This window comes from Zonotrichia leucophrys, chromosome 10 (assembly GCF_028769735.1).
Source record: "Zonotrichia leucophrys gambelii isolate GWCS_2022_RI chromosome 10, RI_Zleu_2.0, whole genome shotgun sequence".
Classification (NCBI taxonomy): Eukaryota; Metazoa; Chordata; class Aves; order Passeriformes; family Passerellidae; genus Zonotrichia; species Zonotrichia leucophrys.
The window spans coordinates 6,088,857-6,112,558 of record NC_088180.1 but is presented as its reverse complement, the minus strand read 5'-3'; the positions used below and the strand labels follow the sequence as shown (position 1 = coordinate 6,112,558).

The window sequence follows — 23,702 nt, the reverse complement described above, 5'->3', positions numbered from 1 at the left end:
TATTTGCAGGTAATTGCAATAATGACAGTTCAAAGATTTTCAGAACAATATGAAAAAATTATATATCACTTCTCTAGAAAATTATTAACAATTTCTTTGCTAAAACAGTTTTGGTGATCCCCAGTTCTCTTAGGCAGGCACATTTTGAATCCTAAACAAAAGCTAATACAGATTTCAAACATTTGATGCTGACAGTTTATAGTGCAAGATAATGTATATTGTTGAGAGCATGTGCTATACAAACCAAGAAAACTGAAGAGATTGATTTAAAATTCACATTACACAGCTTGAGATAAGCTTCTGCATGAACCATCTGTCAAGGACAGCTACCATGATTCTGTGATCAAATAGCTGGTGACACCAGGGAAATTTAGTATACATATGCAAGTAAGCTGGAAATTGTTTTAGACTGCTGTCACTATGCAAACAAACCAAAATGAAAGTTAAACAGAATGTTCTTTGTAATAGCTGAAAAAAGGAAGGGGACATTTCAGACAGATGTCACTGAATGTCTATTGAATATGCTTCTAATATAGTATGAAAAATTATGCCAATGATTTAATGGGTAATTAAGTGGTTGATGTGAATACATTAATAACTTTTTCTTTTCCTTGGTAGTCTGACATTTGTGTTAATTTCATGTCTTGTGTTCCACATTCTTTTAATCAACAAACAGAACAAAATCTGGCACTAACATCAAACTCTGATGAACTAAAGAGGCAAAACTAGGCAACCTTTCAGCTGAAATCCACAGCATTACCCAGTATCACACAACACTGGGGCAGTTGTTGACTTAATGGAAGGAGCATAACACTGCACATTTAAGACACTTCACTTCATGCAAGATTAAATTCAGTTCACTTATCAAGCAGCAAAGAGCTCAGCCATGGAGACACTTAGAACATTGTGGACAGTTTATCATCTGTTTAAATGTAAGAAATATACACTGATGACATTCATGCTGTCAGGCTGACAGAGCAATTGGCTAACTCAGGCACAGGACTTTTGTTTGTTCTAACCCACACTGATTGGTCTACAACACACAAACTTTTTTATCAGCGTTTTCCTCACCATGTTTTCAAAACTTGGACTTTTCACCACATTGTTTCTAAGCTGTGCACTAATACTTATAAAATATAATCTCATACCAATCAGATTTCTACTTTTGGCTATACAGTTTTAACAGCTAACTATAATTTCATTCATTTGCCAGCACAAGTCAGGATTAGTACAGAAAATATAAGGGCAGGAGAACAACTTATAATAGCAATTAATGTCATAAATTCAGGCTGACATCTGATGTCACTACTGCTTATTTAAGTACAATATGAATGCAACAAATGTTAGAAATTTTAAAATATTTTAATTGAACTCAAACATTGGGAAAGTTACTGTTTGTCTGAACTGATCATGAGCTAGTAAAAATTTTGCATTTTCATTGGGTGTGATCTAATCACCTTTCACTGCTCCATCAAAAAACCCTAATGCTTTAGACTTGCCAAGGCCAGGATAGCTTAAGATATTTTACAGACTATTCCCAATGTTGTTTTTGTATACAATAGGTAGCTGTCTATAGAGAGATAACTTTTTAACCAGCACTAGATAAAAATATGATCATGAAGGTATCCACTACCCATCCCCTGACACAAGAGACCCTAAACAGTGAATAAAGGGTTTCGTAGAACAGTGGAAAGACAAGAAGGCAGCACAGTTGCATTGCAGGTTTGCAAATAGAACATTCCAGCTGAACCAAAGTGGGCACAAAAGAGGGCCATTAAAAACAGCAAAACAAAGGATTAGATTCTTTTTGCACTATGTTCTTATTCCCTGTGCAGATTTTTTTCTAGCTGTGTGGTCCCTTGGCTAAAATGAAAAACTTTCCTGGAGGACTTCTGCCATTGCAGTGATGAGGAGTAAGAAGAGGCCAGAGAACACCGACTGCAGCAGGGGTAACCCTTGTTAGGAACAAAAGCTCAGCCTCAGCAATGGAACGGAAGAAGCTGCTAATGAAAAGATGGGAGTCAAGTGGGAGGAGAAGGGCTCTGACTAATACTCATGATGAACTGAGAGGGGGTACAGGAAGACAAGTGTGATGATGAAAAAAGGTGCAGGAACTAAAGGGGTTAGAGGCAGACTCACTGCTAAGTGTGAACTCACAGGTAAGAGCCTCTTCTCAGCATACTGTGAAACAGGAATGTAACATCCATTTAGTTGTTGAGCACTTTGTATCCAAGCAAAGGCATTAGGAGTAATACTTTTGAATTTATTATCTCAGGATATATTGAGAGAGATCATATAAAATTATTCAGGTCATGATTTAAAATGCTTGCCAAATGGACAAAACAAAAAAATGTAAAATTAAAGAATGTGTTTAAGAATTACCCTTCACAAAACAATAAAAATGCATACTTGCAAAACTCAACTGAACACTTTAAATTAGTTATTTAACAAGTAAGAATGTCAAATACAAAATCTGTGCACCAGGCTGTAACACCTTTGTCATCTAGAAACAAACATGGCCAGGTTCTCTCTACTGACAATTTCGAAAGAGGTTTTCTCTGTCTGTAAATGACATAAGTACTGTAACCATTATATTCCATTAACATCATAATCATGAAAGCCTTTGATCTATAGTTTATCAGATAATTTAAAGTGATCTTGCTTTTCCATTGTTTTCCTGAACTTTTATTCCATTCCTAACAGAATCTCTGGGTGGCAATAACATTTTCCCTGTGCAGTAAGATACAGACTGCACAGGGACAATGGCTACAGAAAAAGACATTGCTAAACATACATCAACTTTCATATATATACCCTTCCTCTTTGGGGAGCAGAGGTGTGACAGTGATAGAAGCAGGACAAGCATTTCTGACCCACAGAGCTCCTAAGAATGCTTCCTTCACAACCCTCAAGGAATTGCTACTGACACCCAAGATAAGGACAAGCAGAAAACTGGAGTTCACCCTTTGAGATTTGACTTTCTTCAATTCACTAAAGGATCTCCTCATGGATCAAGGCACTGCTATAAAAGATTTCCAAAAGCAAAACTTCATCTTAAATTTCACATTCAAGTTTCAATAATTAATATTTAATTCTTAGCAAATCCAAAGAGAAGTTGATTAAATCCCTTTAGTCATGAACCCACCTTGCCCTTGGGGAAATTTTCAAAAGCACCTGAAGTGCAAAAAAGCCAGAGATCCATCTGCTGTGTTCATCTTACCCAGCACTTTGAGAAAATCTCCCCCATAAAGCAATAAAAATGTAAAAACATCTCTCAAAGCAAACTTTGCACAAAAATGACTGTCCCCTGTATTCAGCATTAGATTTCTGATGTGCTTCTGAGAGTGCTACTCTTTGGAAAGTAAGCACCTCTTTATTTTGAGAATAAATAAAAAATTTTAAATTACAAATGTCAACTACTTTTCCAGCAAGCAATTCAGCTCAGTATTTCAAAATCCCAACAAACATTCATGAGAAAGTACTTGGAACACTTTTTCTAAGCAAGGCACCAGGTACTTCAGGACCCCAAACTCCCAGGGTGCTGAAGGTCTTCACCAGCACAAGCATTGCTGTGCAAGGCAGAGACCCCCAGGGGAGCGTTCAAGGGACCTGCTCTGAGTACAGAACATTATTTAGCTGTGACAAGCTAAACCAACAACTGCTGGGTCAGGTCTGTGCTGGCAAGTGGCTTCCACCATTGTTCCAAAAGGAACATCTCCAAAAATCTCAGAGTTTTTACCCAGCTCTTATGCCCAGAGCTATTACAGCTGGCATAACACTGAAAAACAAATGCTCAATAGGATAAAGAGAAAAGAGTTTGTGCAGGAAGTCTGCAACTGTGTTCAAAATGAACTCCTGATGACATTTTACATTTTGTATGCAATTGAATTCTTATTTTTTCTTTGTCCCTAAAAAGATCTTTAAAGGAAAAAAAACCCAAACTGTCAAGAGTCCTCGACATAAAAAAGCATGCACTAAATGCTATGGGGTCAAAAGTTTGAAAAACCCAAATATTTTTGGGTATCTTATATATTCTGTGTATCTTTCCTTAACAGCACTCTTAGCACTGAGGAGAACACTGAGCCCATCTCCTCCTCCTGCTCTCGGCCTGCCGGTCCCTGGAGGCTCTGAGGCAGCCCTGCAAGCAGCCAGGTAGGTCAGCCCTGCTTGGGCTGAGCTCTGGGCAGCTGTACCAGCCCTGGGATCCACAGCCCTCCTGCCCAGGAGCCAGCTTTCTCCACACAAGCTTCACTGGCAACCGTGCCAAGGAATTAACCAGAGACTCAAGCCACTGGGGGGTTCATATGATTCCAAAAAAGCCAATCTGAACACAGTAAACTGTAAACTACTAACTAAGCCTTCTAAAACCTTATTATAGAAATTAATTACTCCTGAGTAGAAGGCTGGCATGCAAAAATGTTTTCAGAACCATAATATTCTCTAGATGACAGCCCTAGGCACAGCTGCTGAAATAATTGTCCACCATGTGAAAACTGAGGTTTACTGGTAAAAACTTCCACAAAAGATTTTCATAAATCAGTGCACCCACTCAACACAAACACCACAGAGCAACATCCAAAGATTCCTGCTTACAGTTTTTCACTGAGCACTGCTGCCTTACAGCCAAAGATGGTACATTTTGCAATTGTTTCTATGCAGTTACTTCTAAAGAAATGCCTACATGATATTTGCAGCAGATGCAACTCCCTCTGTCCTCCTTCAAACTCACCAGATGCCGAATTTCCCTGTGCAGAACAAGGGTGAAAGGTGTAAAATTTAACAGTGGGACCACATGCCTTTCTGAGACAAAGTACCAGGCACACTCAGGATCAGCATCATGTGGCTACAAAGCTTCTGCATGGCAAGGAGCATGAGCCAAAACCCCTTGGATCTGCCTGCCAAAAAGCATGGCAAAGGATTACTTCAAAGCAAGCTGGAAGTAGATTATTTGAGCGCCTGAGGCTTTTGGCTGAAAATTTTTTGACTGGATGTCATATGCATACCTCAGTCTTAGGGGTGCAATTTTAACTATTATCTTAGCAGAGGCTAAAACAAAAAAAGGAAAAAATAAAGTAAAAACACAGGAAAGAAAGCTTCTGAATTAAATCTCTCTGCAGAGACACCACATCACCTTCTGGATCCGGACATGGAAACAAACTCAGTACTCACTGCATCAAAATCACAGTGTAAGACTATGCTTAGTGTAAGAAAAATAATTCAACAAATGTGCATGCATAACTGACTGCTGGCTTTCATACCATCCATTAAGTTCTGAAGGTTTTAGAGCAGAAGGTTATTTTGAAGTTTACCACTCTTACAGTACTGTCAGTTCTCCCACTTTTTGCACCTCCAAATGTTTTTAGAAAATGTCATTGCAGCCAGGCGTGTCATCCTGTGGGTTCCACCACACCAGCAATGACCAACAGGCAAAAGACCCAACAGTGCTTCTGAACCCAGGCTCATTTCAACAAACAGACTGATCACAGGCTTCCTGGGTTTTCATCAAAAGCATTAGGAATAATGCAGCATGAATCTTAAATATGCCAGTCCAAGAGAAAAGGCTGCAGTTATTAAATCTGATTTACTGAAAAGCTCAGAAGTCAGATTAGGACAGAAGACATTTATAAAGACCAAATAGCTATGCTGACATCAAATTACTCAGCTACTGGGCCAAAACAATCAAGATAAATTATATTGTGCTAAAAATATTATCAGAAATACAACCCAAAATAGCAATTAAAAAAAAGCTCCAAGGAAAGAGAGGCTTAAAATGAAAAAGAGTGGTTTACACATTCTAGCCTCAGACAAGTAAAAAAAACCCTACAGACGTAATTTTATCTGCTCTACTTGTTTTGCAGCACAAGTACATGACACAAAGTACCTAGAAAAAAAACAACTGGGTCTAGCAGAACACTGAAACCTGATGCAGCTTTTGCAGGTACATTTGCAAAATTCACTGGTTTAGATTAATCTCTAGCAGTATTCCATTGGGAGTATGTGAAGAGATTAAAAATCTACCTATGTTTTTTTACTTACACCTCTAACACTCCACAAATACATAGAAGCACAATCTAAGAATTTGTAAAACAGGATTTATTCTTTGCTGTACCCAGAAATAATGTGTTCCACTGTTAAATCCCAAAACTTAAATTTATGCATTTCCCTGAACTTCCCAAGTCCCCAAGTCAAACACATATGAAAAAGAGAAACCTTGTGATTTCAGCACACATCTTTGTTCTCACAAGCCTTAGCACCAACCTAGTTATTCCCTAAAGGAATATTTATTTCCTAAAGGAAAAATTCAGTCAGAAACAGCAGCAAAGAGAATTAAACAGTATCAAAACATTCAGTCAATTTTGGCTTGTTATTTGTTAGTTACAACTTTATGTTACAGCAGGAATAAAAAACTTGACAGTTTGGCATCTGAAAAGCATTCAGTTACATAATACCTGATACTGTGTACAGCAGATGTTCTCAAACCAGAGCCCACTGCCCTCATGAGACCAGTAAAGACCTTCTAGGGCTTTGCAAAGTTCCTTGATTTGGCTTGTAAACTTGTGCAGTTACTTAAGGCCTTGTTAGAGGGGGAAAGGGTCTCCAGAAAAACCAAGTCTTCAAAGATTAAGAAAAGATCATCTGGTTTCACAGTATGTGCACAAGCACAAACTGATGATTTAAAATGCTCATATGAGTTAAGATCTGAACAATATTTATTTTTATCATGCCATGGCAACAGAGAAAATTTGAGTATGGAAACAGCTCTTCTATCCCTGTCTGGGGAGTTATTTGAGCAACCTGTGTTCCTTCCTCACCTGCCCAGAGCCTCCTTGTGGCCCTGCCAGTGCTCCTGCTGTATTCCTAGAGAGCAGCAGACAGCCAGGAGCTGCAGGAATCAAGCAGCTTTCCTTGTCCTGCCATGGCTTTTGGCCTTCCCCTCCCAGGCAGAGTCAGGGTTTCCCTGCCACACACACAGCCAGAGCAATCATGAGAACTTTCAAAGGCAGCAGACAAAGGTGAGCTCCCACAACTGGGAAGGCTGAGAGCTGACTGGCGTGCAAGGCTTTGGGGCAGAAAAGGTACAAAGGCTGGGTTGGACTGCAAATGAACACACTGATGACATCATCTCACTCACAGGATATGCTGATCACTACACACCTGTGAGATCTCTCTCAAAGGCTCCAGTTCAGAAACAGATTTCCTTTATAGTTTATATGAATTCTCTTTTTGCTGGAAAACAGTCACAGCATTGCTTTGTTTACCCAAATACAGATTTCTGCTTGGGAACCACTAAAAAGCCAGAGAAAATGTTACATTCAGAAGTAAGATCACTCAAGGAAATTGCTAGTTTGCAGAAAGCCAGTAAAAATACAGAGCCAAAAGCCCCATGTGAGTAATTGCCAGATTTTGGAATGATGCTGTTCAAGACTTGATAAACTACTGCCACCACAGCTCTCTGTGTTAGGCTGGCTGCAATTATTTCCCATTGAAATAAACAAAAAAATGTGTCACATGCTGTACTTCCTACTTCAGTGCAACAGCAGTGGGCACTATTCCTGTGTCATTAACTATTTTTTCATCTACTGTAACTTTTTCCCCTATTAAATATGTGTTTCTGATTGTATCCATGTGAGATACATTAGTAAAGCATTTTCATTAGTATATCTGGCTTGGAAATGCTTTCTAGTGTTACAAGACTCAGTCAGTCAGTAAAGCTTCAATTCATCAAAGCACTTAAGCCTGCACCTAACTCCAAGTATGCACCTAATCCCATTGACTTTAATGGGACTGCTTACTTGCTTAGTTAGGCATGCATTTAAAAATCAAGGTCCATGTAAGCATAATTGTGCTCTTTGGCCTGGTCCCAAGCCCTTAAAAAAGGAAAAAAACAGGATGGAGAACAAATGTTCAGCAGAGCTGTAAGAAGGCACAGCAGCTTTCTAGGAAATATGCACAACATAACAAATAATTTAACCATCCTTACAGAAAGTCCCAACAATCAGAGTTAGCTTTAGCTGGCAATCCAGTTATTGAATTCCACCAAGATATTTTCAAACCTAAATTGAGCACTTTTAGGAATATTCATTCAATAAAGTTGTTAGAAATCATAAGTAAAAGAAAACTGTAAGCATTTTGTGTGTTTATGCTGTTTCTCATTTTTCTAGTTACTAAGGAATACAATTCTCCAATGCTGCTAAGCACTGACACCTCCCCCACTTGTTATTGGGTTGAACTTCATATTAAATGGTTTTAGAACAATGTATACAAAGTCTAAATTTGGAATATAATTTCAACAAGGTGCACTGCTGTAATCAAGAATTCAGTCCTGCAGCTTAAACTTCTACAGCATGTTAGACACAGAAAAACTTGAGGGCGGGAACACAATGCAAATGGTGAAACTGAGGACTTCCAACTTCCTCCCCTTTGCATGACAGATGTTCAAAAGAGAGCAAAGGCAGCTGTAAGCCTCTAGAACATGAAGTGGCAATGGTTTCATTCAGATTATTAAGATTATTTAAACACACATGAGAAGTGAGATTTTTCCAAGACTGATAAATCCTCTTCATCCTTCCTAATAATCAGGGTAGATAAAGATAATAAGGTTCTGACAAAAAAAAAAAAAAAGCTTTCTGTTGCATAAAACCAGGATAATTATTTCTCTCTCAGAATGGCACTCAGACATGATAGTTCAAATGGCCAAAAAACTGATTTTTAGATAAGATTTTTATGTAGTTTTATAAAATGATTACCATAAAGTTTAACATTAGAAGAACAACTAGACTGAACACATTTTCTGAGGGATCAAGTTTCAGTTATACTTTACTCAGCAAAGCTGCCTTGCAGGAGAAAACAAATAAGATGAACCCATTTTTTAACAATGACTCATAGTGCAAAATAACCCTGAAGCTTCTCTTAAGTACTGTTTTCACTAATATAACTACAAAAACACAAGACTTTAAACTCCTATTACATTAGTTTCACAGAAAATACATCATAGTTTGCTGTAATGCCTCCTGAAAAGCAAAGCAATATCCAGGGCTTTAGGTATCTGGTACAATTGAAAGGTTAGGCAACAGCAATTGGAAGCACACATTTTAAAAAGCCCTGCACAAGAAGTCAAGTGTTTTACAGTCCAGCAAGATGCAGTTAGTTAACACTGCTGTTTATGATCTCCTTTTGGACTGGTTTAATTGGTTCTATCCCCTATCTGGTCTCCAGCAGCAGTAAAGCATCCATGATATATGTATATCACAATGTACAAGTACTACTTGCAAAACAGTAACTTTTTTTTTATGTCTTACTCTTCTAGAAAATAGAAATTTAAGCTTTATAAATGCACCAGATGGGGAAAACAAACCTATAAAGGCAATTCCAAGCTCCAGCCTAGCCTCAGTAGCTGTACAAATTCATTAGTGTCCATAACAGAGGTGAATGACCTTGGAGCAGTGTAGGAGCCCCCTGCAAACATTCCAGAGTTCAGAAGTCATGTCCATCACACTGCGACTTTGTGCTGGCAAAGGGACTTAACAAACTTCAGGCACGTAAGATAAACTGCATCTGCCACATGCAGCCAACTCTAAACAAACAAGTCTTGCAGTAATAAAATTTATTTGTTTTAATAAAATTCTATAGGCTGTAAAACAATATCCTCGTGCAGGTAGGATTTCCACAGGTCAAAGACTTTTCAGTCATGCTCCATTTCTTGAAATGTGAGCATAAACTGCAACAATCCCTTTAAAATGAAGCCTTGCCATGGTAGGAGATATATATACACAATTATGACTATTTTCTAGTCTTGCAGAATACAGATATTTTAGGATGCTTCCATGCAGGTCACCATACCAACTTAAGGGTCTAAAAGTCAGTTATTCAGGCACTCACCCAGTTTCAGTGCTTAGGTACTTCCTCCATTCAGCACAACAACGAGATGACACCTCCCTGTAATACTCAATGCTTGGGCAAGGCCACCTGAATAAATCTTAACAGTTGTTTCCTCTCTCTCAGCAGACATTGAAATTAATATTTTGATATTAAGACCCCAAATTTAGGGACCAATTTGACTGTGTTCACATTTCATTTAAATAAGCTTAAGTGAATGCCTATTCTTTCATACCTCTTGATATTTCACATTCAGACCTTCTACTATTTTACTAAATAAAACTTTTTTTACATGCATTGTTTATGAGAATTTTAAATCATGAAATAACTGCATGAATGTGAGGACTTCTATTTTTAAACATGTGGGAAAGTTTGGCCAAGTTCTTCTTCAGCTTTGGTCACATACACAAGCGTAACAAAATGAGATTGGTCTATCAACACAAACCCCAAAGAGATCTTCTGCAATGGCTGAGGTAAATTCAGACATACTGGTCTTTGCATTTTAAGTACTGAAAATTATGGAAACCCAAACCCACATTTCTACTTCTCATAAAGCACTACCTCTGTGTGCATGGTACATCTGGCTTGAACCCCCTGAAGAAAAATATTCAGTAAGACAAAGATGAAGAACTTTTACTTCAAGAAGATTCAAGTGCTGATCAAAATACCTTAATGTAGTCTGTAAAATACAGAAATATATCTAAGCAATGTAGAATCACTGAAATCAAATGGCACCAGAAGAAAGGGGAAGGTGAGGCACACCCAAAAACCTAAACTGAATCACATCCTTTTTGAAGTCATGTAATACATACTAGCTAGGAATGCTCAGAAAAAAGTAATGCCTGTTTATTGCACTGAATTTCAAGGCACAAATAAAATTTATTAGTTTTTACAGAATTACTGGTAGCTCCAAGAAACTCAATGTTTCCCCCTAAAATAATGTTCCCTTCAGCAGAGACATCCATCACTATAAAAATTTGCCTGCTCCCAAAGAACATACCAAAAAGGAAACAATTCACCATTAAATGCATCCCAAAAAGAAAAAGAAAAAAAAAGTAAAGAAACCAATCAAAACAAGATGCTTTTCCAGTATTATTTATGTGTTGCCCAGAGTATTCTCATTGAAGTGACAATTTCCTCAGCAACAACAGAAAAGGTGTCCTGAATCCCAATGGACCAGATGAAGAAATCAGAGGTCCAAGATATATTTCTGCTGTTCTTCCTAAGGTCACTATCTCAAGCTCCAGCACAACAGTTAATGGAACTAATTAATTTTAGCCTAAAATAGCTTTCAGTAGCAATGAGATTGCTAAAAATGGATCAATTTGCTGCAGAATTTGTTGAGATGCAGGCCTGGCTTCTCTTCTAATAGGTATGTTTACTCAATTTTCCCCTAGCAGCTACCCCCATTCCTCAAGGGAACAGTGTCCTCTTGTTCACACTGTTTTGGATCATGAAAGCTCATGGAAAAATTAAGAGCTATTCTAGAAAACTTAATTTTTTTGTATGAGTGAAATCAATATTCGAGCTACAGCTAGCTACTGAAATGAGGAACAGAACTACAGTAATTGTAAAACCCTTCACCCACAGCAAATGGAATGCAAACCTATTATCTTGAGTCTCTAGCTGCAGCAATTCCAGGCTGCATTATTTCCTACTTGACATGAACAAGCTTCATAGTCACAGGTGGTTACTGTTTTCTGGGAATCTGCAATAATGTAGTGTCACATCCAGCCCCTAAGCACATTCTAACCTGAGCAAACAGCAGTTGATTTAAAACCATGTTTTCTTCAAGATATTTGCTGTACTGCACATACTGCACAGGTGTGTGAAACCAACACTTCCTTCTCATTCTACCCAAGCTGTATAAGACTCCAAAGTCCCCCATTATCTCCTCCACAGAATGCTCTTTCTTACCTGTGTGACTGCAAATCCATGACAGAGCTGTCCAGATTTGGTTCTGCTCTGAATATCATCAACAAAATCACCAAGTAAGTTACAACTAAAGAATTCCAATTCTTCTTTTCATTGCACTTCCCACTCTATGTAACTGGGTCAAACTGTGTGTGCTAAAGGGTACAAATCAGTCATACAGATATGGTGGGAAACAGCCTTCTAGGAAAACAAGACTACATTCATTTACTGGAATCTTATGTCAAGATGATGTTGAAGAAGAAGCATCTCCTTTGCAAGAACATGCATTTAACATCACTGCAGGAACTTAGTTCCCTTCAAAAATGTTCTGCTAAGCAATTCTTCCACTTTGCATTGTGTAAGACACCACCAAGGCACACTTGAAAAAGGGAGGGAGGGGAGGGAAGGGAGGGAGGGAAGGGAGGGAGGAGGGAAGGGAAGGGAAGGAAGGGAAGGGAAGGGAAGGGAAGAAGGGAGGAAGGAAGAAGGGAAGGGAAGGGAAGGAAGGAAGGGAAGGGAAGGGAAGGAAGGGAAGGGAAGGGAAGGGAAGGGAAGGGAAGGGAAGGGAAGGGAAGGGAGGAAGGGAAGGGAAGGGAAGGGAAGGGAAGGGAAGGGAAGGGAAGGGAAGGGAAGGGAAGGGAAGGAAGGGAAGGGAAGGAGGAAGGGAAGGGAAGGGAAGGGAAGGGAAGGGAAGGGAAGGAAGGAAGGGAAGGGAAGGGAAGGGAAGGGAAGGGAAGGGAAGGGAAGGGAAGGGAAGGGAAGGGAAGGGCCTCTGTCACAGAAACATTTGGAATTAGAGGACTGCTTTTTCTCACAACTAGTTTCTTATGTTGCTCACTAGAATTCTGCAGATGTTTTTCATATTTACACAGGAACCAAACTGATCTGCATGTTGCCACCTCTGACACTACAGTTCTTTGTGTGTTCATGACCTTGATAAGAATAAGCCAGACTACATATAAATAGCATCATCAACAGTGCAATATCAGTAACTAACAAGTCTGACATTTCTGATTTCTGCAAGGTCAACAGAGCATTTACTACAATTATAGGCACAGTTCTACTATGGAAAGAAAAAGGCAATACCTGTAGAAACATTTTGTATTTTATAGAAGAAAACACATTTTTCTTTCAAATTTATCTTTCCCTGTTATGAAATACATATATATGTATGTTTCTGATTTCCACTTCACAGGATTTGTAAAAATTACACACAAGGCAAACTACACTAAAACACTGCCAGTGGACTACTAGGATTGCTTGACTCTGGACACAGCAACTTTAACCTTGGCCACATTTTCAATTTCAGGTTCTGTTAAAAACTCAATTTCACCAAGTTTGAACAAGCTCATTTTGATCTAGCTGTACACCATTTTTCAATCTCTAATCTTATTAAATTTCACAGACTGAGGGGGTAGTAGATGGCATCCAGGATTTTTTTTTTCTGAACTTTTGTAAAAAGCTCAAAACCCTAATGTGAAAGCTTAAGCATTGTGAAATTTAAACTGAAGTGAAACTAAATTGTATCTAAATTGTAAACGAGCTGCTGCACAAAAATTCAAACTCTGGTCTCAGCAAAGGGTTAAGACTCAGATTCTTGTTTTCCCTGAGAATATTCTCCCACCTTTGTTTAGCTGAAAGGCAAAGCACAACTTCCTGCAGACAAGTATGGTCAAAATATACATAAATTACACAAATCCAGCTTGTTACAGAAACACAACACTGCTGTTAATTTGGCCCTAAGTACTTTTCACTAGCATTAGGACACACAAATCACATTAATCCTATGAAACAAAGATTTGCTACATAATTCTCATCTTAAGGTGGAGAATCTGGACATTAAAAACACATTTGGGACAAAGATGTATCACATGGAAGAGATGAGAACCAGTTGCCAGCAAGACACCCAAGAGAGGGAGGGAAGTCCCAAAACTACTGGGCTCCACCTTGGTTAAAAAAACTGGTTCTTAACAGGGCTACAGCATCCAAAAAGAAGGCTCTGGGTGCAGTTTGCACACTCAGCAGACACTCAGTTCCCTTGCACAAGTTAGACTAACAACAACCAGAGGTAAATGAAATATCCAAGGTCCCACAGTTGGCTGGAATAGGGATCTGCATGCACAGCAGCTCTCTGGAGCAAGCAGCAGCCACTCAGCCCAGCCCAGGGCTCGGTCTCTCCACGAGACAGTCACACAGTGGCACCTGCCTATCCCAAGAGCTACAGCTTTCACAGTTTGGGTCTAACACAGCGAGTCAATACTTCCAGCATATTTCAAAACAGAGCAGCTCCTCAACTATTTGCTCTGGGTCATCAATATCTGTGTGTGCAAGTGCTGCATAAAAAGAAGAATGGATACTACGCACAACTACAGCCTCTGTGGACCTTCTTCCCAGGGATTTATTTATTCGTGTGACAAGTTTGCCTATCCCAGTCTACCAAAATTGTAATCTTTGTTTTAAAAGAAGTGCCTAAAAACATACTGGACCCTTTCCAGGCTCTAAAGTAATATTATAATGTAGTTAAATGAAAACAAAGCCTAAATACTTAATTTCCTGTAGATTTCCAAGATTGCTGTTTCAGTTTCCTGACTAAATAATAGGTATTTTGGAATATTCTGTTACAGTTATTAGCATTTTCAATTTGCTCCTAGAAGTCATCAAAACAAAATTAAGCATTAACTTACTCTTTGGCTCCTTAGTAAACATCAGCTTAGATCAGACAACATTTTGCTGCACTGTCCTCGCTTTCTAAAAATTCCTCTGTTTTCACTAAGTCTTCTGGGTTACTGGCATCTGGTAGTTTATTAGAATTAACGAAGTCAAAGCCCTAGTGCCTAAATTCTGAAGTTCCTGAAATTATTGAATTGTAATAAATTTTTCATTTAATCAGTGATTTATCTGTTTTAGCAATAATTAAAATACTACCAATACTCACCTGTCATCACGTATAAGAGTATCGCAAAAAAAAAAAAAAAAAAGATGAAAAAACCTTTAGCTGTAAAAGCTGTAAATACACTTAAATATACTTCCATACTGTATTTCTAAGGACTGACTTTTAGATGAGGCCTGAAATATCACTAGTCAACACAGCTACCACTGCTAGCACAAGGGAGTACAACTGCAAACAAAGAAAAAACCCTGCTCTCCAGACCACAGATATCACAGGAGGCAGCATGGATTGAAAGTGACAGAGAAAGTACCAAAACAAATCAAATTAAAATGAATACTAATTCCATTTATTGTTTCAATTATTGTTTTAGCACTCACCTCATAAATCCTCCCACATGAAAGCCTTTATTTTTCCTCACAACTGTTCATAAATAGCCCCTCTTCTACTTCATGATCCCACCTGCCATGAGAACACATCAATCTGCTAATAAGCTGTCTCTACCATACATATGTCTTTTCTTTAATGTATAGTAAATTAAAGTTTTACTGCACATTCCAACTCTACTGCAGGTTAAATTCTAGTAACTGACACCATGCAAGCAAGCAGAGAGAAAGTACACAACCAAAGGAGAATTCTCATTAAATATGTGATATACAATCTTGCTCTAATGCTGTACAATTCTTTTTTATTCTCCTTGCTCTTATGTTTATGATGATAAAATAATTTGTGACTGTTTACAGTGACAGTCTTCTAGTATGAACATTAGCAGACAACAATAAATTCAAGAACAGCTTCTTCATTTTTATTTTTGTGCACGACATAACACACCACCCCCACAGTGAGTGAGTTCCCCTTCCCAGAATTTTTCTGGGACAATGGTACAAAGCTGATGCTGCCCATTCAGAGCCTCTACTGTCACAGAACACAGGGTCAGTGAGCCAAATTCACATGCTCCAATGTCAACACCTGTCTGAGGGGGTCTGCTGACAATCTCTACTGTCAGGCAGCTGACCAAGGATCTTTTTAAGCATTCTGCAGAGAGGAATCTAAAAGCCCTTTTTGGGAGTCCCAAGCTAACCACCACAATGAGATGCTGAAAGTCAAATGGCTTGAACATTTCCAGGACGAGAAACATAATTCAGCCAGTTAACAGCAAAAGGTATCATTTATACTGCAGGAGTAATTGTGAAGTTTTCAGCCCTCTTCTAAATAGGAGAACAAGAATGAATATTTATGCAGCCAATCCCTCCTTAATAGCCTTCTCCCCACTGCTGGCTCGTCCAGGTGTTTAACAGATCCCTTCAATGTGAGCTGCAGAACGTTACTTCTGCTGCACCCCTCTTTGTTTCTTTACAATAAAATCTAAATTACTTTGTTTCCTTCTGCTATTTAACCTCAGAAGAGGGGTCCTGTACTAGCTACATGACTTTTTACAACTGCTTTCCCAAACTTTCATTGAAATCAAATGTATTTCAACTGGTTGAAATTTCTTGTTTTTTTTTTTTTCCTTTAAACTGCTGTAATCTAACACAAAACAGGTTTGGTTCTACTGGTTACCTAAAAGGCATAAACTACATCTTAGTAATTTCTGCATAAGAGACATGACATCAAACCCTTCACCTCCACCATGACACAGAGTACACAGCTCCTCGTTGGTTTCCTCATTTGTGAATGCAGGGTAGTGCTGCAATCTATCTTCCTATGGGCTACCATAGCTGGGTTTGTTCGAGTGCATCCATGAATATTTGGCAAGAGACTGAGAAAAAGGAATAGCTAAGATCACATTTATTTTCTGTTTTTATCCAAACTCCTTTTTTCTTGTCTGCATTTAATTTCTCCATCACAGAAAGCCAGTATTTCAGGGAAAAAAACCAGTCATCATGAGTTCAGGGCTTTTTATGAACAACCACGTGAAGGGACTGGTGTGTCACTGCATGTGTCTTCATGAACACTCCCAGCCTCCTTTTATACACTATCCCACAGGACTTCATCTTGTTTCTTTAAAACTAAGCTGGAGTGATCATTTAATTATTGCAACCTAGGGAATAATTAATTATTCATCAACACCTGACTTCACTTTCAATCTAATATACATCAAACTGTTTAATCAGAAAAAATCAAGGCCCAACAACATGCAATACTTTTTTTCTACTCCACTGCTATACCAAGCATTCTTGAAAACTTCAGATTTTTTTCAGATTTACTTTGGATTTATCATTTTTAATATCAATTTCAAATTAGTTCAAAGAGAAGCATAACTCAAGGATAATAAAATTCCCTAATTGTGTCAATTAATCATTAGAGATAACAGCATTTGCTTTCAGAACAACTTCTCTAGTGATACAATTAAGCTGGGATGTATTTTCTACTGTCAGCCAATCTATGAAGACAAAGGCATACTGCAGATAAGGATTATATTCTACCTTTTTATAAAGACAAACCACATCTGAAAAAATTATTTTTAAAATTGCAGAAATAAGAACAAAATAAAGGTACACAACACACTATTACTTTGCTGTATCTCAAGCTGCTTCTGATAGGCAGGTTAGACATTCCTGACCACATCAGACAGGAGAGCAGAGTGGGGAGCACAGAGCGAACCAGAATCTGCATTGGCCATTCTATGCTGCACTTCAGCACCTACTTTTGCTTAAAGCAAAGCAAACCTTTTCCAAGCAATGTGCTATGTATGTAGCACACATAAAAGCAGCTAAAAACCTTTTAGAATGAAGATATTTTGTAATACCATTTTGGTTGGTTTGGTGGTTTTTTTTTTTTTCAAATGTTAAATGCCATTGTAAATAACATCTGATCCTGATAAGGTCTGTTTTCCTGGGTCATTTATAGCAGAACTATAGATTCAGACAGCAGCTCCATGGAAGAATGAGGAGCTCCATCCTTTAGATTGTGAGGTCTTTTCCACAACAAGACACTGCTGGACAATAGGAAAAGAACAAATATGCAGACCCAGTGCTTAGTCATTTTGTCTGAACTTGAATATTTGCTACTCACAACCACCTACCACCAGATTTCACACCAGTTCAAAGGCAAACTTAAAACAATAATGTCATCTATAGTTCTCTTACCTGGACATTAGCACACACCAGCACAGTTCCAAATAGGAGCTCCTTGCCTCATCCTGCTTTTCTGATGGAGATTCAGCATGGTTGGCTATGCTTCCTAGAGCTGACACAAGTTACCTCTCTAGAAAGTTTGCAAGGTTTCCAATAGCTGATGCATTCTTTTTGTTTTAGGCAAGTAAAATCTCTACTACCAATCATTTTGCTACTTAAATTACAGTGTGTAACTTAACTTACACAGTTCGTCTTAAAACTGTGCAGATATTTTTCTATTAACGTCAACAGGTAGCTGGAAGACGAAAACAAACTACATTGCAAGAGAATATATAATATAAATATCAGGAGACAGAAAAGAATTGTTTCATGCACCTTTGAGAGGTATCTGCAGTTCCCAGCCAAACAGAATTTTGGTTGGAATGCTGAATGATCCTTTGTAAAGCGCGCCCTCGCGTGGTAACTAACAGCTCTGCCAAAGCGATTTTTTTCACAGCTCCCAGGTGACGTTTCTGCCTCCAAAACCACCTCGAGTCGGTGCTCACACCTGCCCAGGTACTGGGGCGGCTTCTCCGAGTGGGAGTGTCCCAGACACATGCAACAACACATGCTACATTCTGCCCTAGAGGCACTTGCTCAATCTATGGGCAAGGTCAGAATTATTAAGAACATTCTTTTCTCATAGCTTGTTTATTAAAGTCTCCTCAGTATTCTCTCTGCATTTTTCTTCTAAGATTAAAAGTTACTGAGTAGGACCAACCCACTCTCTCCAGAAGAAATGTAAGGATACACACAATTCACACAAAAGAAGGAAAAAATCTTGAAGTAAGAAAACAGGCAATTCTGACTAAATAGCAAATTGAAGGAAGTCTCATTGGCAGTCACTCTTTAATTTAATAGCACTGTCAAAACGTAGGGTTAGAAGAGGAGTAGCAAATATATTTACAAAAACGACATCTACTCAATAATACTGAAACATATTCCAAGCCTGTGTATTAGGAATAATCAGCTGTAGCACCAAATAAAAACTATAAAAAACCACAAGTGGAACTCAATGGGACTGTCAAGGAAAACATTTGTTCACTCTAAAAAATCCATCAGTAATAATATTATTCAAGTGTGCAGAAAACCAAACTTACAGAGAAATAATGCAGCTGATTTTCAATATCATTGTTCTACTTCTTTCTTCTGCATAGGTAGAATATCACCCCATTCTTCCTGCCTTGTCTTGTTTTATTTTAAAAGTATTTAATTAATTTAAGAAGTTTTAATTTCATTAGGATTCAGGAAATAGATAATCATTTCAATGAAAAGTGAGTTTTTGTAGCACTTGGGTTGGTATATGTGTCAGTTATGACAGTGTCACAGACAGACAATATATGTTCTTATAATGAAATGCTCTAATGTGTTGGGCTTTTTCACTTCAAGTTTTTTTAAGGACTATTTCATCTCATATATCATATTCTTTACTATACTTCTGAATAATCTTTATTATTTCAGCATTTTCCATCTTCTTTTTCCTCTTAAGGTAAGCTGAAAATACTAACCAAAACCAATGGTCCTGGGAACAAAACAGATAATGGTTTGTAACACAGGGATATTACTGTTTTGGTAATGTAAAAAAATGTCCAACAGAGGGTGATAGAGACCATATGTTTGTAAGACACAACTCAATTATCAGTTTTCTGAGTCATGGATCAGAAATGCAGTTAAAACAAGTTTCTGGCCCTTTCTGAATTAGACTGAGATCAAGGAAAGCTTTAAAGCACAACCAACTTCACCCAGATCTATCCTGCCCAAAGGAAATTCAAAGCTATGGCTTTGCTTGCACTAAGAAACACAGAACAGAAACAAACATGGCATTGTCCAGATGTGCACAAGTAAGAGGAATTGGGACACGCAGAGGACAAGGCTGTATTCATCAGTGATTTCCCCTGGCAAACCAACTATTTAAACTGAACTTGACCTTTCACTATTTGAGTTCATGAGTCACATCTGAGCCACTTCTGCAGCTTTTGCCAACACATATAGGAAACATCAGCCAAGCGTCAAATGCCCCTCGCTAGGAATTTATTTCTTTCACTAACCTCACTTGAAAGATTACAATTTTTTTCTAAACACTGTAACATTTTGTTTAAAATTGCTACCATCTTGCAAAGAGTGCATTTATTCATTGCAAATGGAATCTACACAACAGATGGCAAAAAGTCAACACAGCAGCCCTTTCTGAACCCATGAAATGTAACCACTCAATTGTTTTCTAAGAGAACATCACTGCTGAGTAAAAGGAGAGCCAATAAGACCTGAGGCAAACATGGCCCAATCAGAAAAGTTTGACTACAAGCAGCTATAAAGCAATCCAAAGAAACCATTCTGTTGCAGACTCTGAAAAATATCTCCACTCTAAAACTGAATAAAAAAGAGATTGTATTTCTTTCTTATTTAAGCTTTCAATCTTTTTGCTCTGGTTCTTTCAAAGAACCTCTTCTGCAGAAAGTAAAATACGTTGAAAAAGATCATTGGCACACACCTTAATTGGGGCTAAAATCCTAAATCCATCCCTTCAGCACTCCTTAGTTTGTTCTCAGTAAACACAAAAGTTATTAAGAAATCCCCCAACCTGCAATAACAAAAGCGAATGTTTTTCACATCTACTTTAATACAAATAAGATTTAAGAAAAAGAAGCAAGTTTAAGGCAGCAGTGCCCAGGTTTGGGCAGGGGGGCAGCGCGCCTTACCTTGCACTGCCCCGCCACGCAGATGGCCGTGCCGTTGGGCTCGCAGGGGGTGCCGTCGATCACGGTCTCCGCCTGGCGCACGTAGAAGCGGTAGCCGATGGCGCGGCAGTTCAGCTCACACTTCTGGCTGCCCTTCACTGTGGACACAACGCAAAGGCCTCGTTACAAAGAGCACAGCAGGAGATTGGGAAAGGAAAAGCTCCTTAAACGAGCACTAAGGTCTGAGGGGAAGAAACAAATATGCAAACAAAGCATTTTAAGTGACCACACCAAATGAACGGTGATTAAGAAACCAACTCCAAGATAGGCATTCCAACACACCTTATCACAGTGTAAACAGCACCTCCATTGGTAACGACTGACACTTCCCTAAATGACCAAGAGTGCTTTTAGTTCCTTAAAAACATTGCCCGGTTCTTCTACCTAAAGCATAGTGACATGTTATGACATTTCATAACTCCTGGGTGTCAGAAAAATTACACCATCATCAGAAGGGTGTGCATCAAATCAGGCTCACTTATACCAGTCTGCTCAGGGCCGTTAGGTCTACAGACATCCAGCACTGAGAAACACTTTAAACAGGATAGATGCACATTTGTAAAAATTCTCTTGTTTTTTCTCTTCATTTTTACAACTCAACTCTTGCATTCTATTCCACTAAATCTCATTTTCATAAATGTATAAAATGCATTCTCATTCAAAACCCTGTGATTTCTGCTGACATGCAAGAAGCAATAGGAAATCAGTCCTCTGAACTCTGGGTGAGAGGAACACAGAAGACAAGAAGCAAGACATGTTGTCTTCCCCTGTGAAAATCTGTTCCTGGAGCAGATACAGTCTAACACTCCCCACATCTTATGCTATCAGGTTTGTTAACACATTTGTGTAGCCTTTCTGTTGCAAATCGTCTGTCAGGTCAGAGTTGCTCTCAGCTTATTACCCATTTGCTAACTGACATAACAGTATCTTCAGCTTCTTTCCAACCCAGAGCAGTGCTGATACTCAGTGGCAGCAAGGTCCAAACAGAAATCTTTTTTTATGACAATACTTTCATTGCTGCCACAACAATGAACCAAAATTCCTCTCACTTCATAAAGCTTCAGCTCATCCCCTATACTGAAACTGAAAGCTGCTATTTAATCAGGGCGTCAAAGGAGATGCTATGTACCCTTATTTAATGCTAAAACATTGCATTCACAAGATTTTCTCCTTGACTTCAGTGTATTTTTGAATCTTCAGCTAAAAAATAACAAACAGCCAAAATAAATAAAAGCAATCAATTCAATTATATATTAAACAACTGTTTTCTGTAGAAGTACCAAAATTTCAGCTCAACTTCAGTTACCCCCTGTGCAGACACAGGATTAATGCAGACCAATTCTATATCTTACATTTTCCCGTATACAGCTGAACTCATTGAACTGCCACTCATACACACCATGTATTGTGTCTGGCAATCTTCTGAGAAAACCCACAAAAACATTTTAAGGGAGGTCAAAGATCTGTTTACTGAGTTTGGGTTTTTTGCAGAAGCCATGCATGCCATGGTCAACTAGGCCATCCACCCATTGGCTACCTTTTCCTTACATTCACTACCTTATGATTCCAATGACTTCACTTAGCTGTTAAAAAAAAAATTTCAACCTCCTACCCCCCCATCCCCAAAGAAAAACAAAACCAAAAAAATCCAAACTGAGGTATTCCCTGCAGTTCCAAGTGTAACAGTCGGGTATAACCATAAACTGAGCTTTATTCTTCACAGCTTCATCACTTCACACATAACTATTTTCAGAATTCTCAAATAAATATAACCCAGTTTCACTGATGCATTACAATTTAAGTCAACTTGTCCTTTTCTCAGTCTGAAAGTGTCCTATTTTCATAACATGCAAGGCTAGCAATCAAGCAGCACCTCTGGAGAGTACATTTTCTTATCTTTTCATTCTCTAAAATCAAGTCAAACAAGACATTTAGGGTTTCTGAAATGTCCTTATCTTCTGTGTTTGTTCCCTTAAGTTCAGTATCCTGAAGCCTCACATTCCCATATTCTTCCTCTCACCATCTCCCCCATAGTTTTGATACTTTAAAATATTTATGCTTTAAATTATCAGCTGGCCTTCTAGATCCCAGTGAAAGTTTAGTGCTACTTGGAGATGAAAAAATTACCTGCTGGAGGATGGTATTTGTTCCTGGATCTCTCTCATCCCTCACTCCTGGTGTGATAGGTCAGGCTACTGCATTGCTAATGCAGCACAGCAACAGCCCCAAGCAGGCTGAGATTACTAGCTATGTAAAAATATAATTCCCATTTCATTATTTCCGTGTTTCACTCTTTCTCACCAGGAACTGTTCCCACTCATACAAAAAGTATTAGAACAGTCACTGTCTCTGACCACAAAAAAACAAATCAGGCTTTAACACCAAGCATACCCTATAACCCTCTGGCCTTCAATATTCAGACTCTTTTGATGAGTATGTGTAAGGTACTGCCTTGATCAGGCATATACCAACCACACCACCTAAAGACAACATTCCCAAATGTGAATGATCTGAAAGAAACAAGAAACTTGTCTACAAAAAGCAAAATCTGTTAACTGAATTGCCCCTGCTGAATGACAGGTATTTCCCATAAGGATTTTATATAAGCATTATGTATTTATTATTGTGTAAGATGCAGAAATTACAGCAGAACAAACGCATTTTAGAATTCCCATGCAGAATAAGACTCCACACTAGTAAAAAAACCTCTCTTACCCCGTGTTCTGCCACAACTCTTGAGGTTTTACAGTTTAGGTGGTAGGTCAAGCTGCACTACTGGCTTGGCAGTGGACATAAAATGTCAAGTAAAACAAAGAGCTGTGAGGGCATTGATTCCACACAGGCCAAATTTTTTACTCCCAAGTCAGCTGATCCCACACTTCACAAAAGGATCTATCTTCCCAAAGATAGATCTTGCTGCTTACTGGCAGCAAGACACATTTCCACAAAAAAAGCCTCAGTTCTTTTGAAGTGTAGCACAGTTTCTAGGACAGTTAATTATGCAGGTATTGTTTCCCATGTCCTCCTAAAACATTTGTTTTTTATTCCCAAGCTCACCTTAGCATAACCAAGTCTTTGTCCAAAGTCTCACCTTATCCCCCCTTTATTAAATAGTGAACTTGGGTGAAATTTAATGTTGCCACACAGGTTCTGCCACACATATTCGTTATT

General features: G+C 38.5%; 1 protein-coding gene across 3 annotated transcripts in view; it reads right to left on the bottom strand.

Annotated features, from left to right (window-relative positions):
- THSD4 (thrombospondin type 1 domain containing 4) overlaps positions 1–23,702 on the bottom strand; it is a 242,143-nt gene that overhangs the window by 108,586 nt on the left and 109,855 nt on the right. For all 3 annotated transcript variants that reach the window (XM_064722037.1, XM_064722041.1, XM_064722040.1), the window contains one exon: positions 20,493–20,629. In XM_064722037.1, coding sequence (XP_064578107.1) covers positions 20,493–20,629 — 137 coding nt within the window. The remainder of the gene's footprint in view (positions 1–20,492; positions 20,630–23,702) is intronic.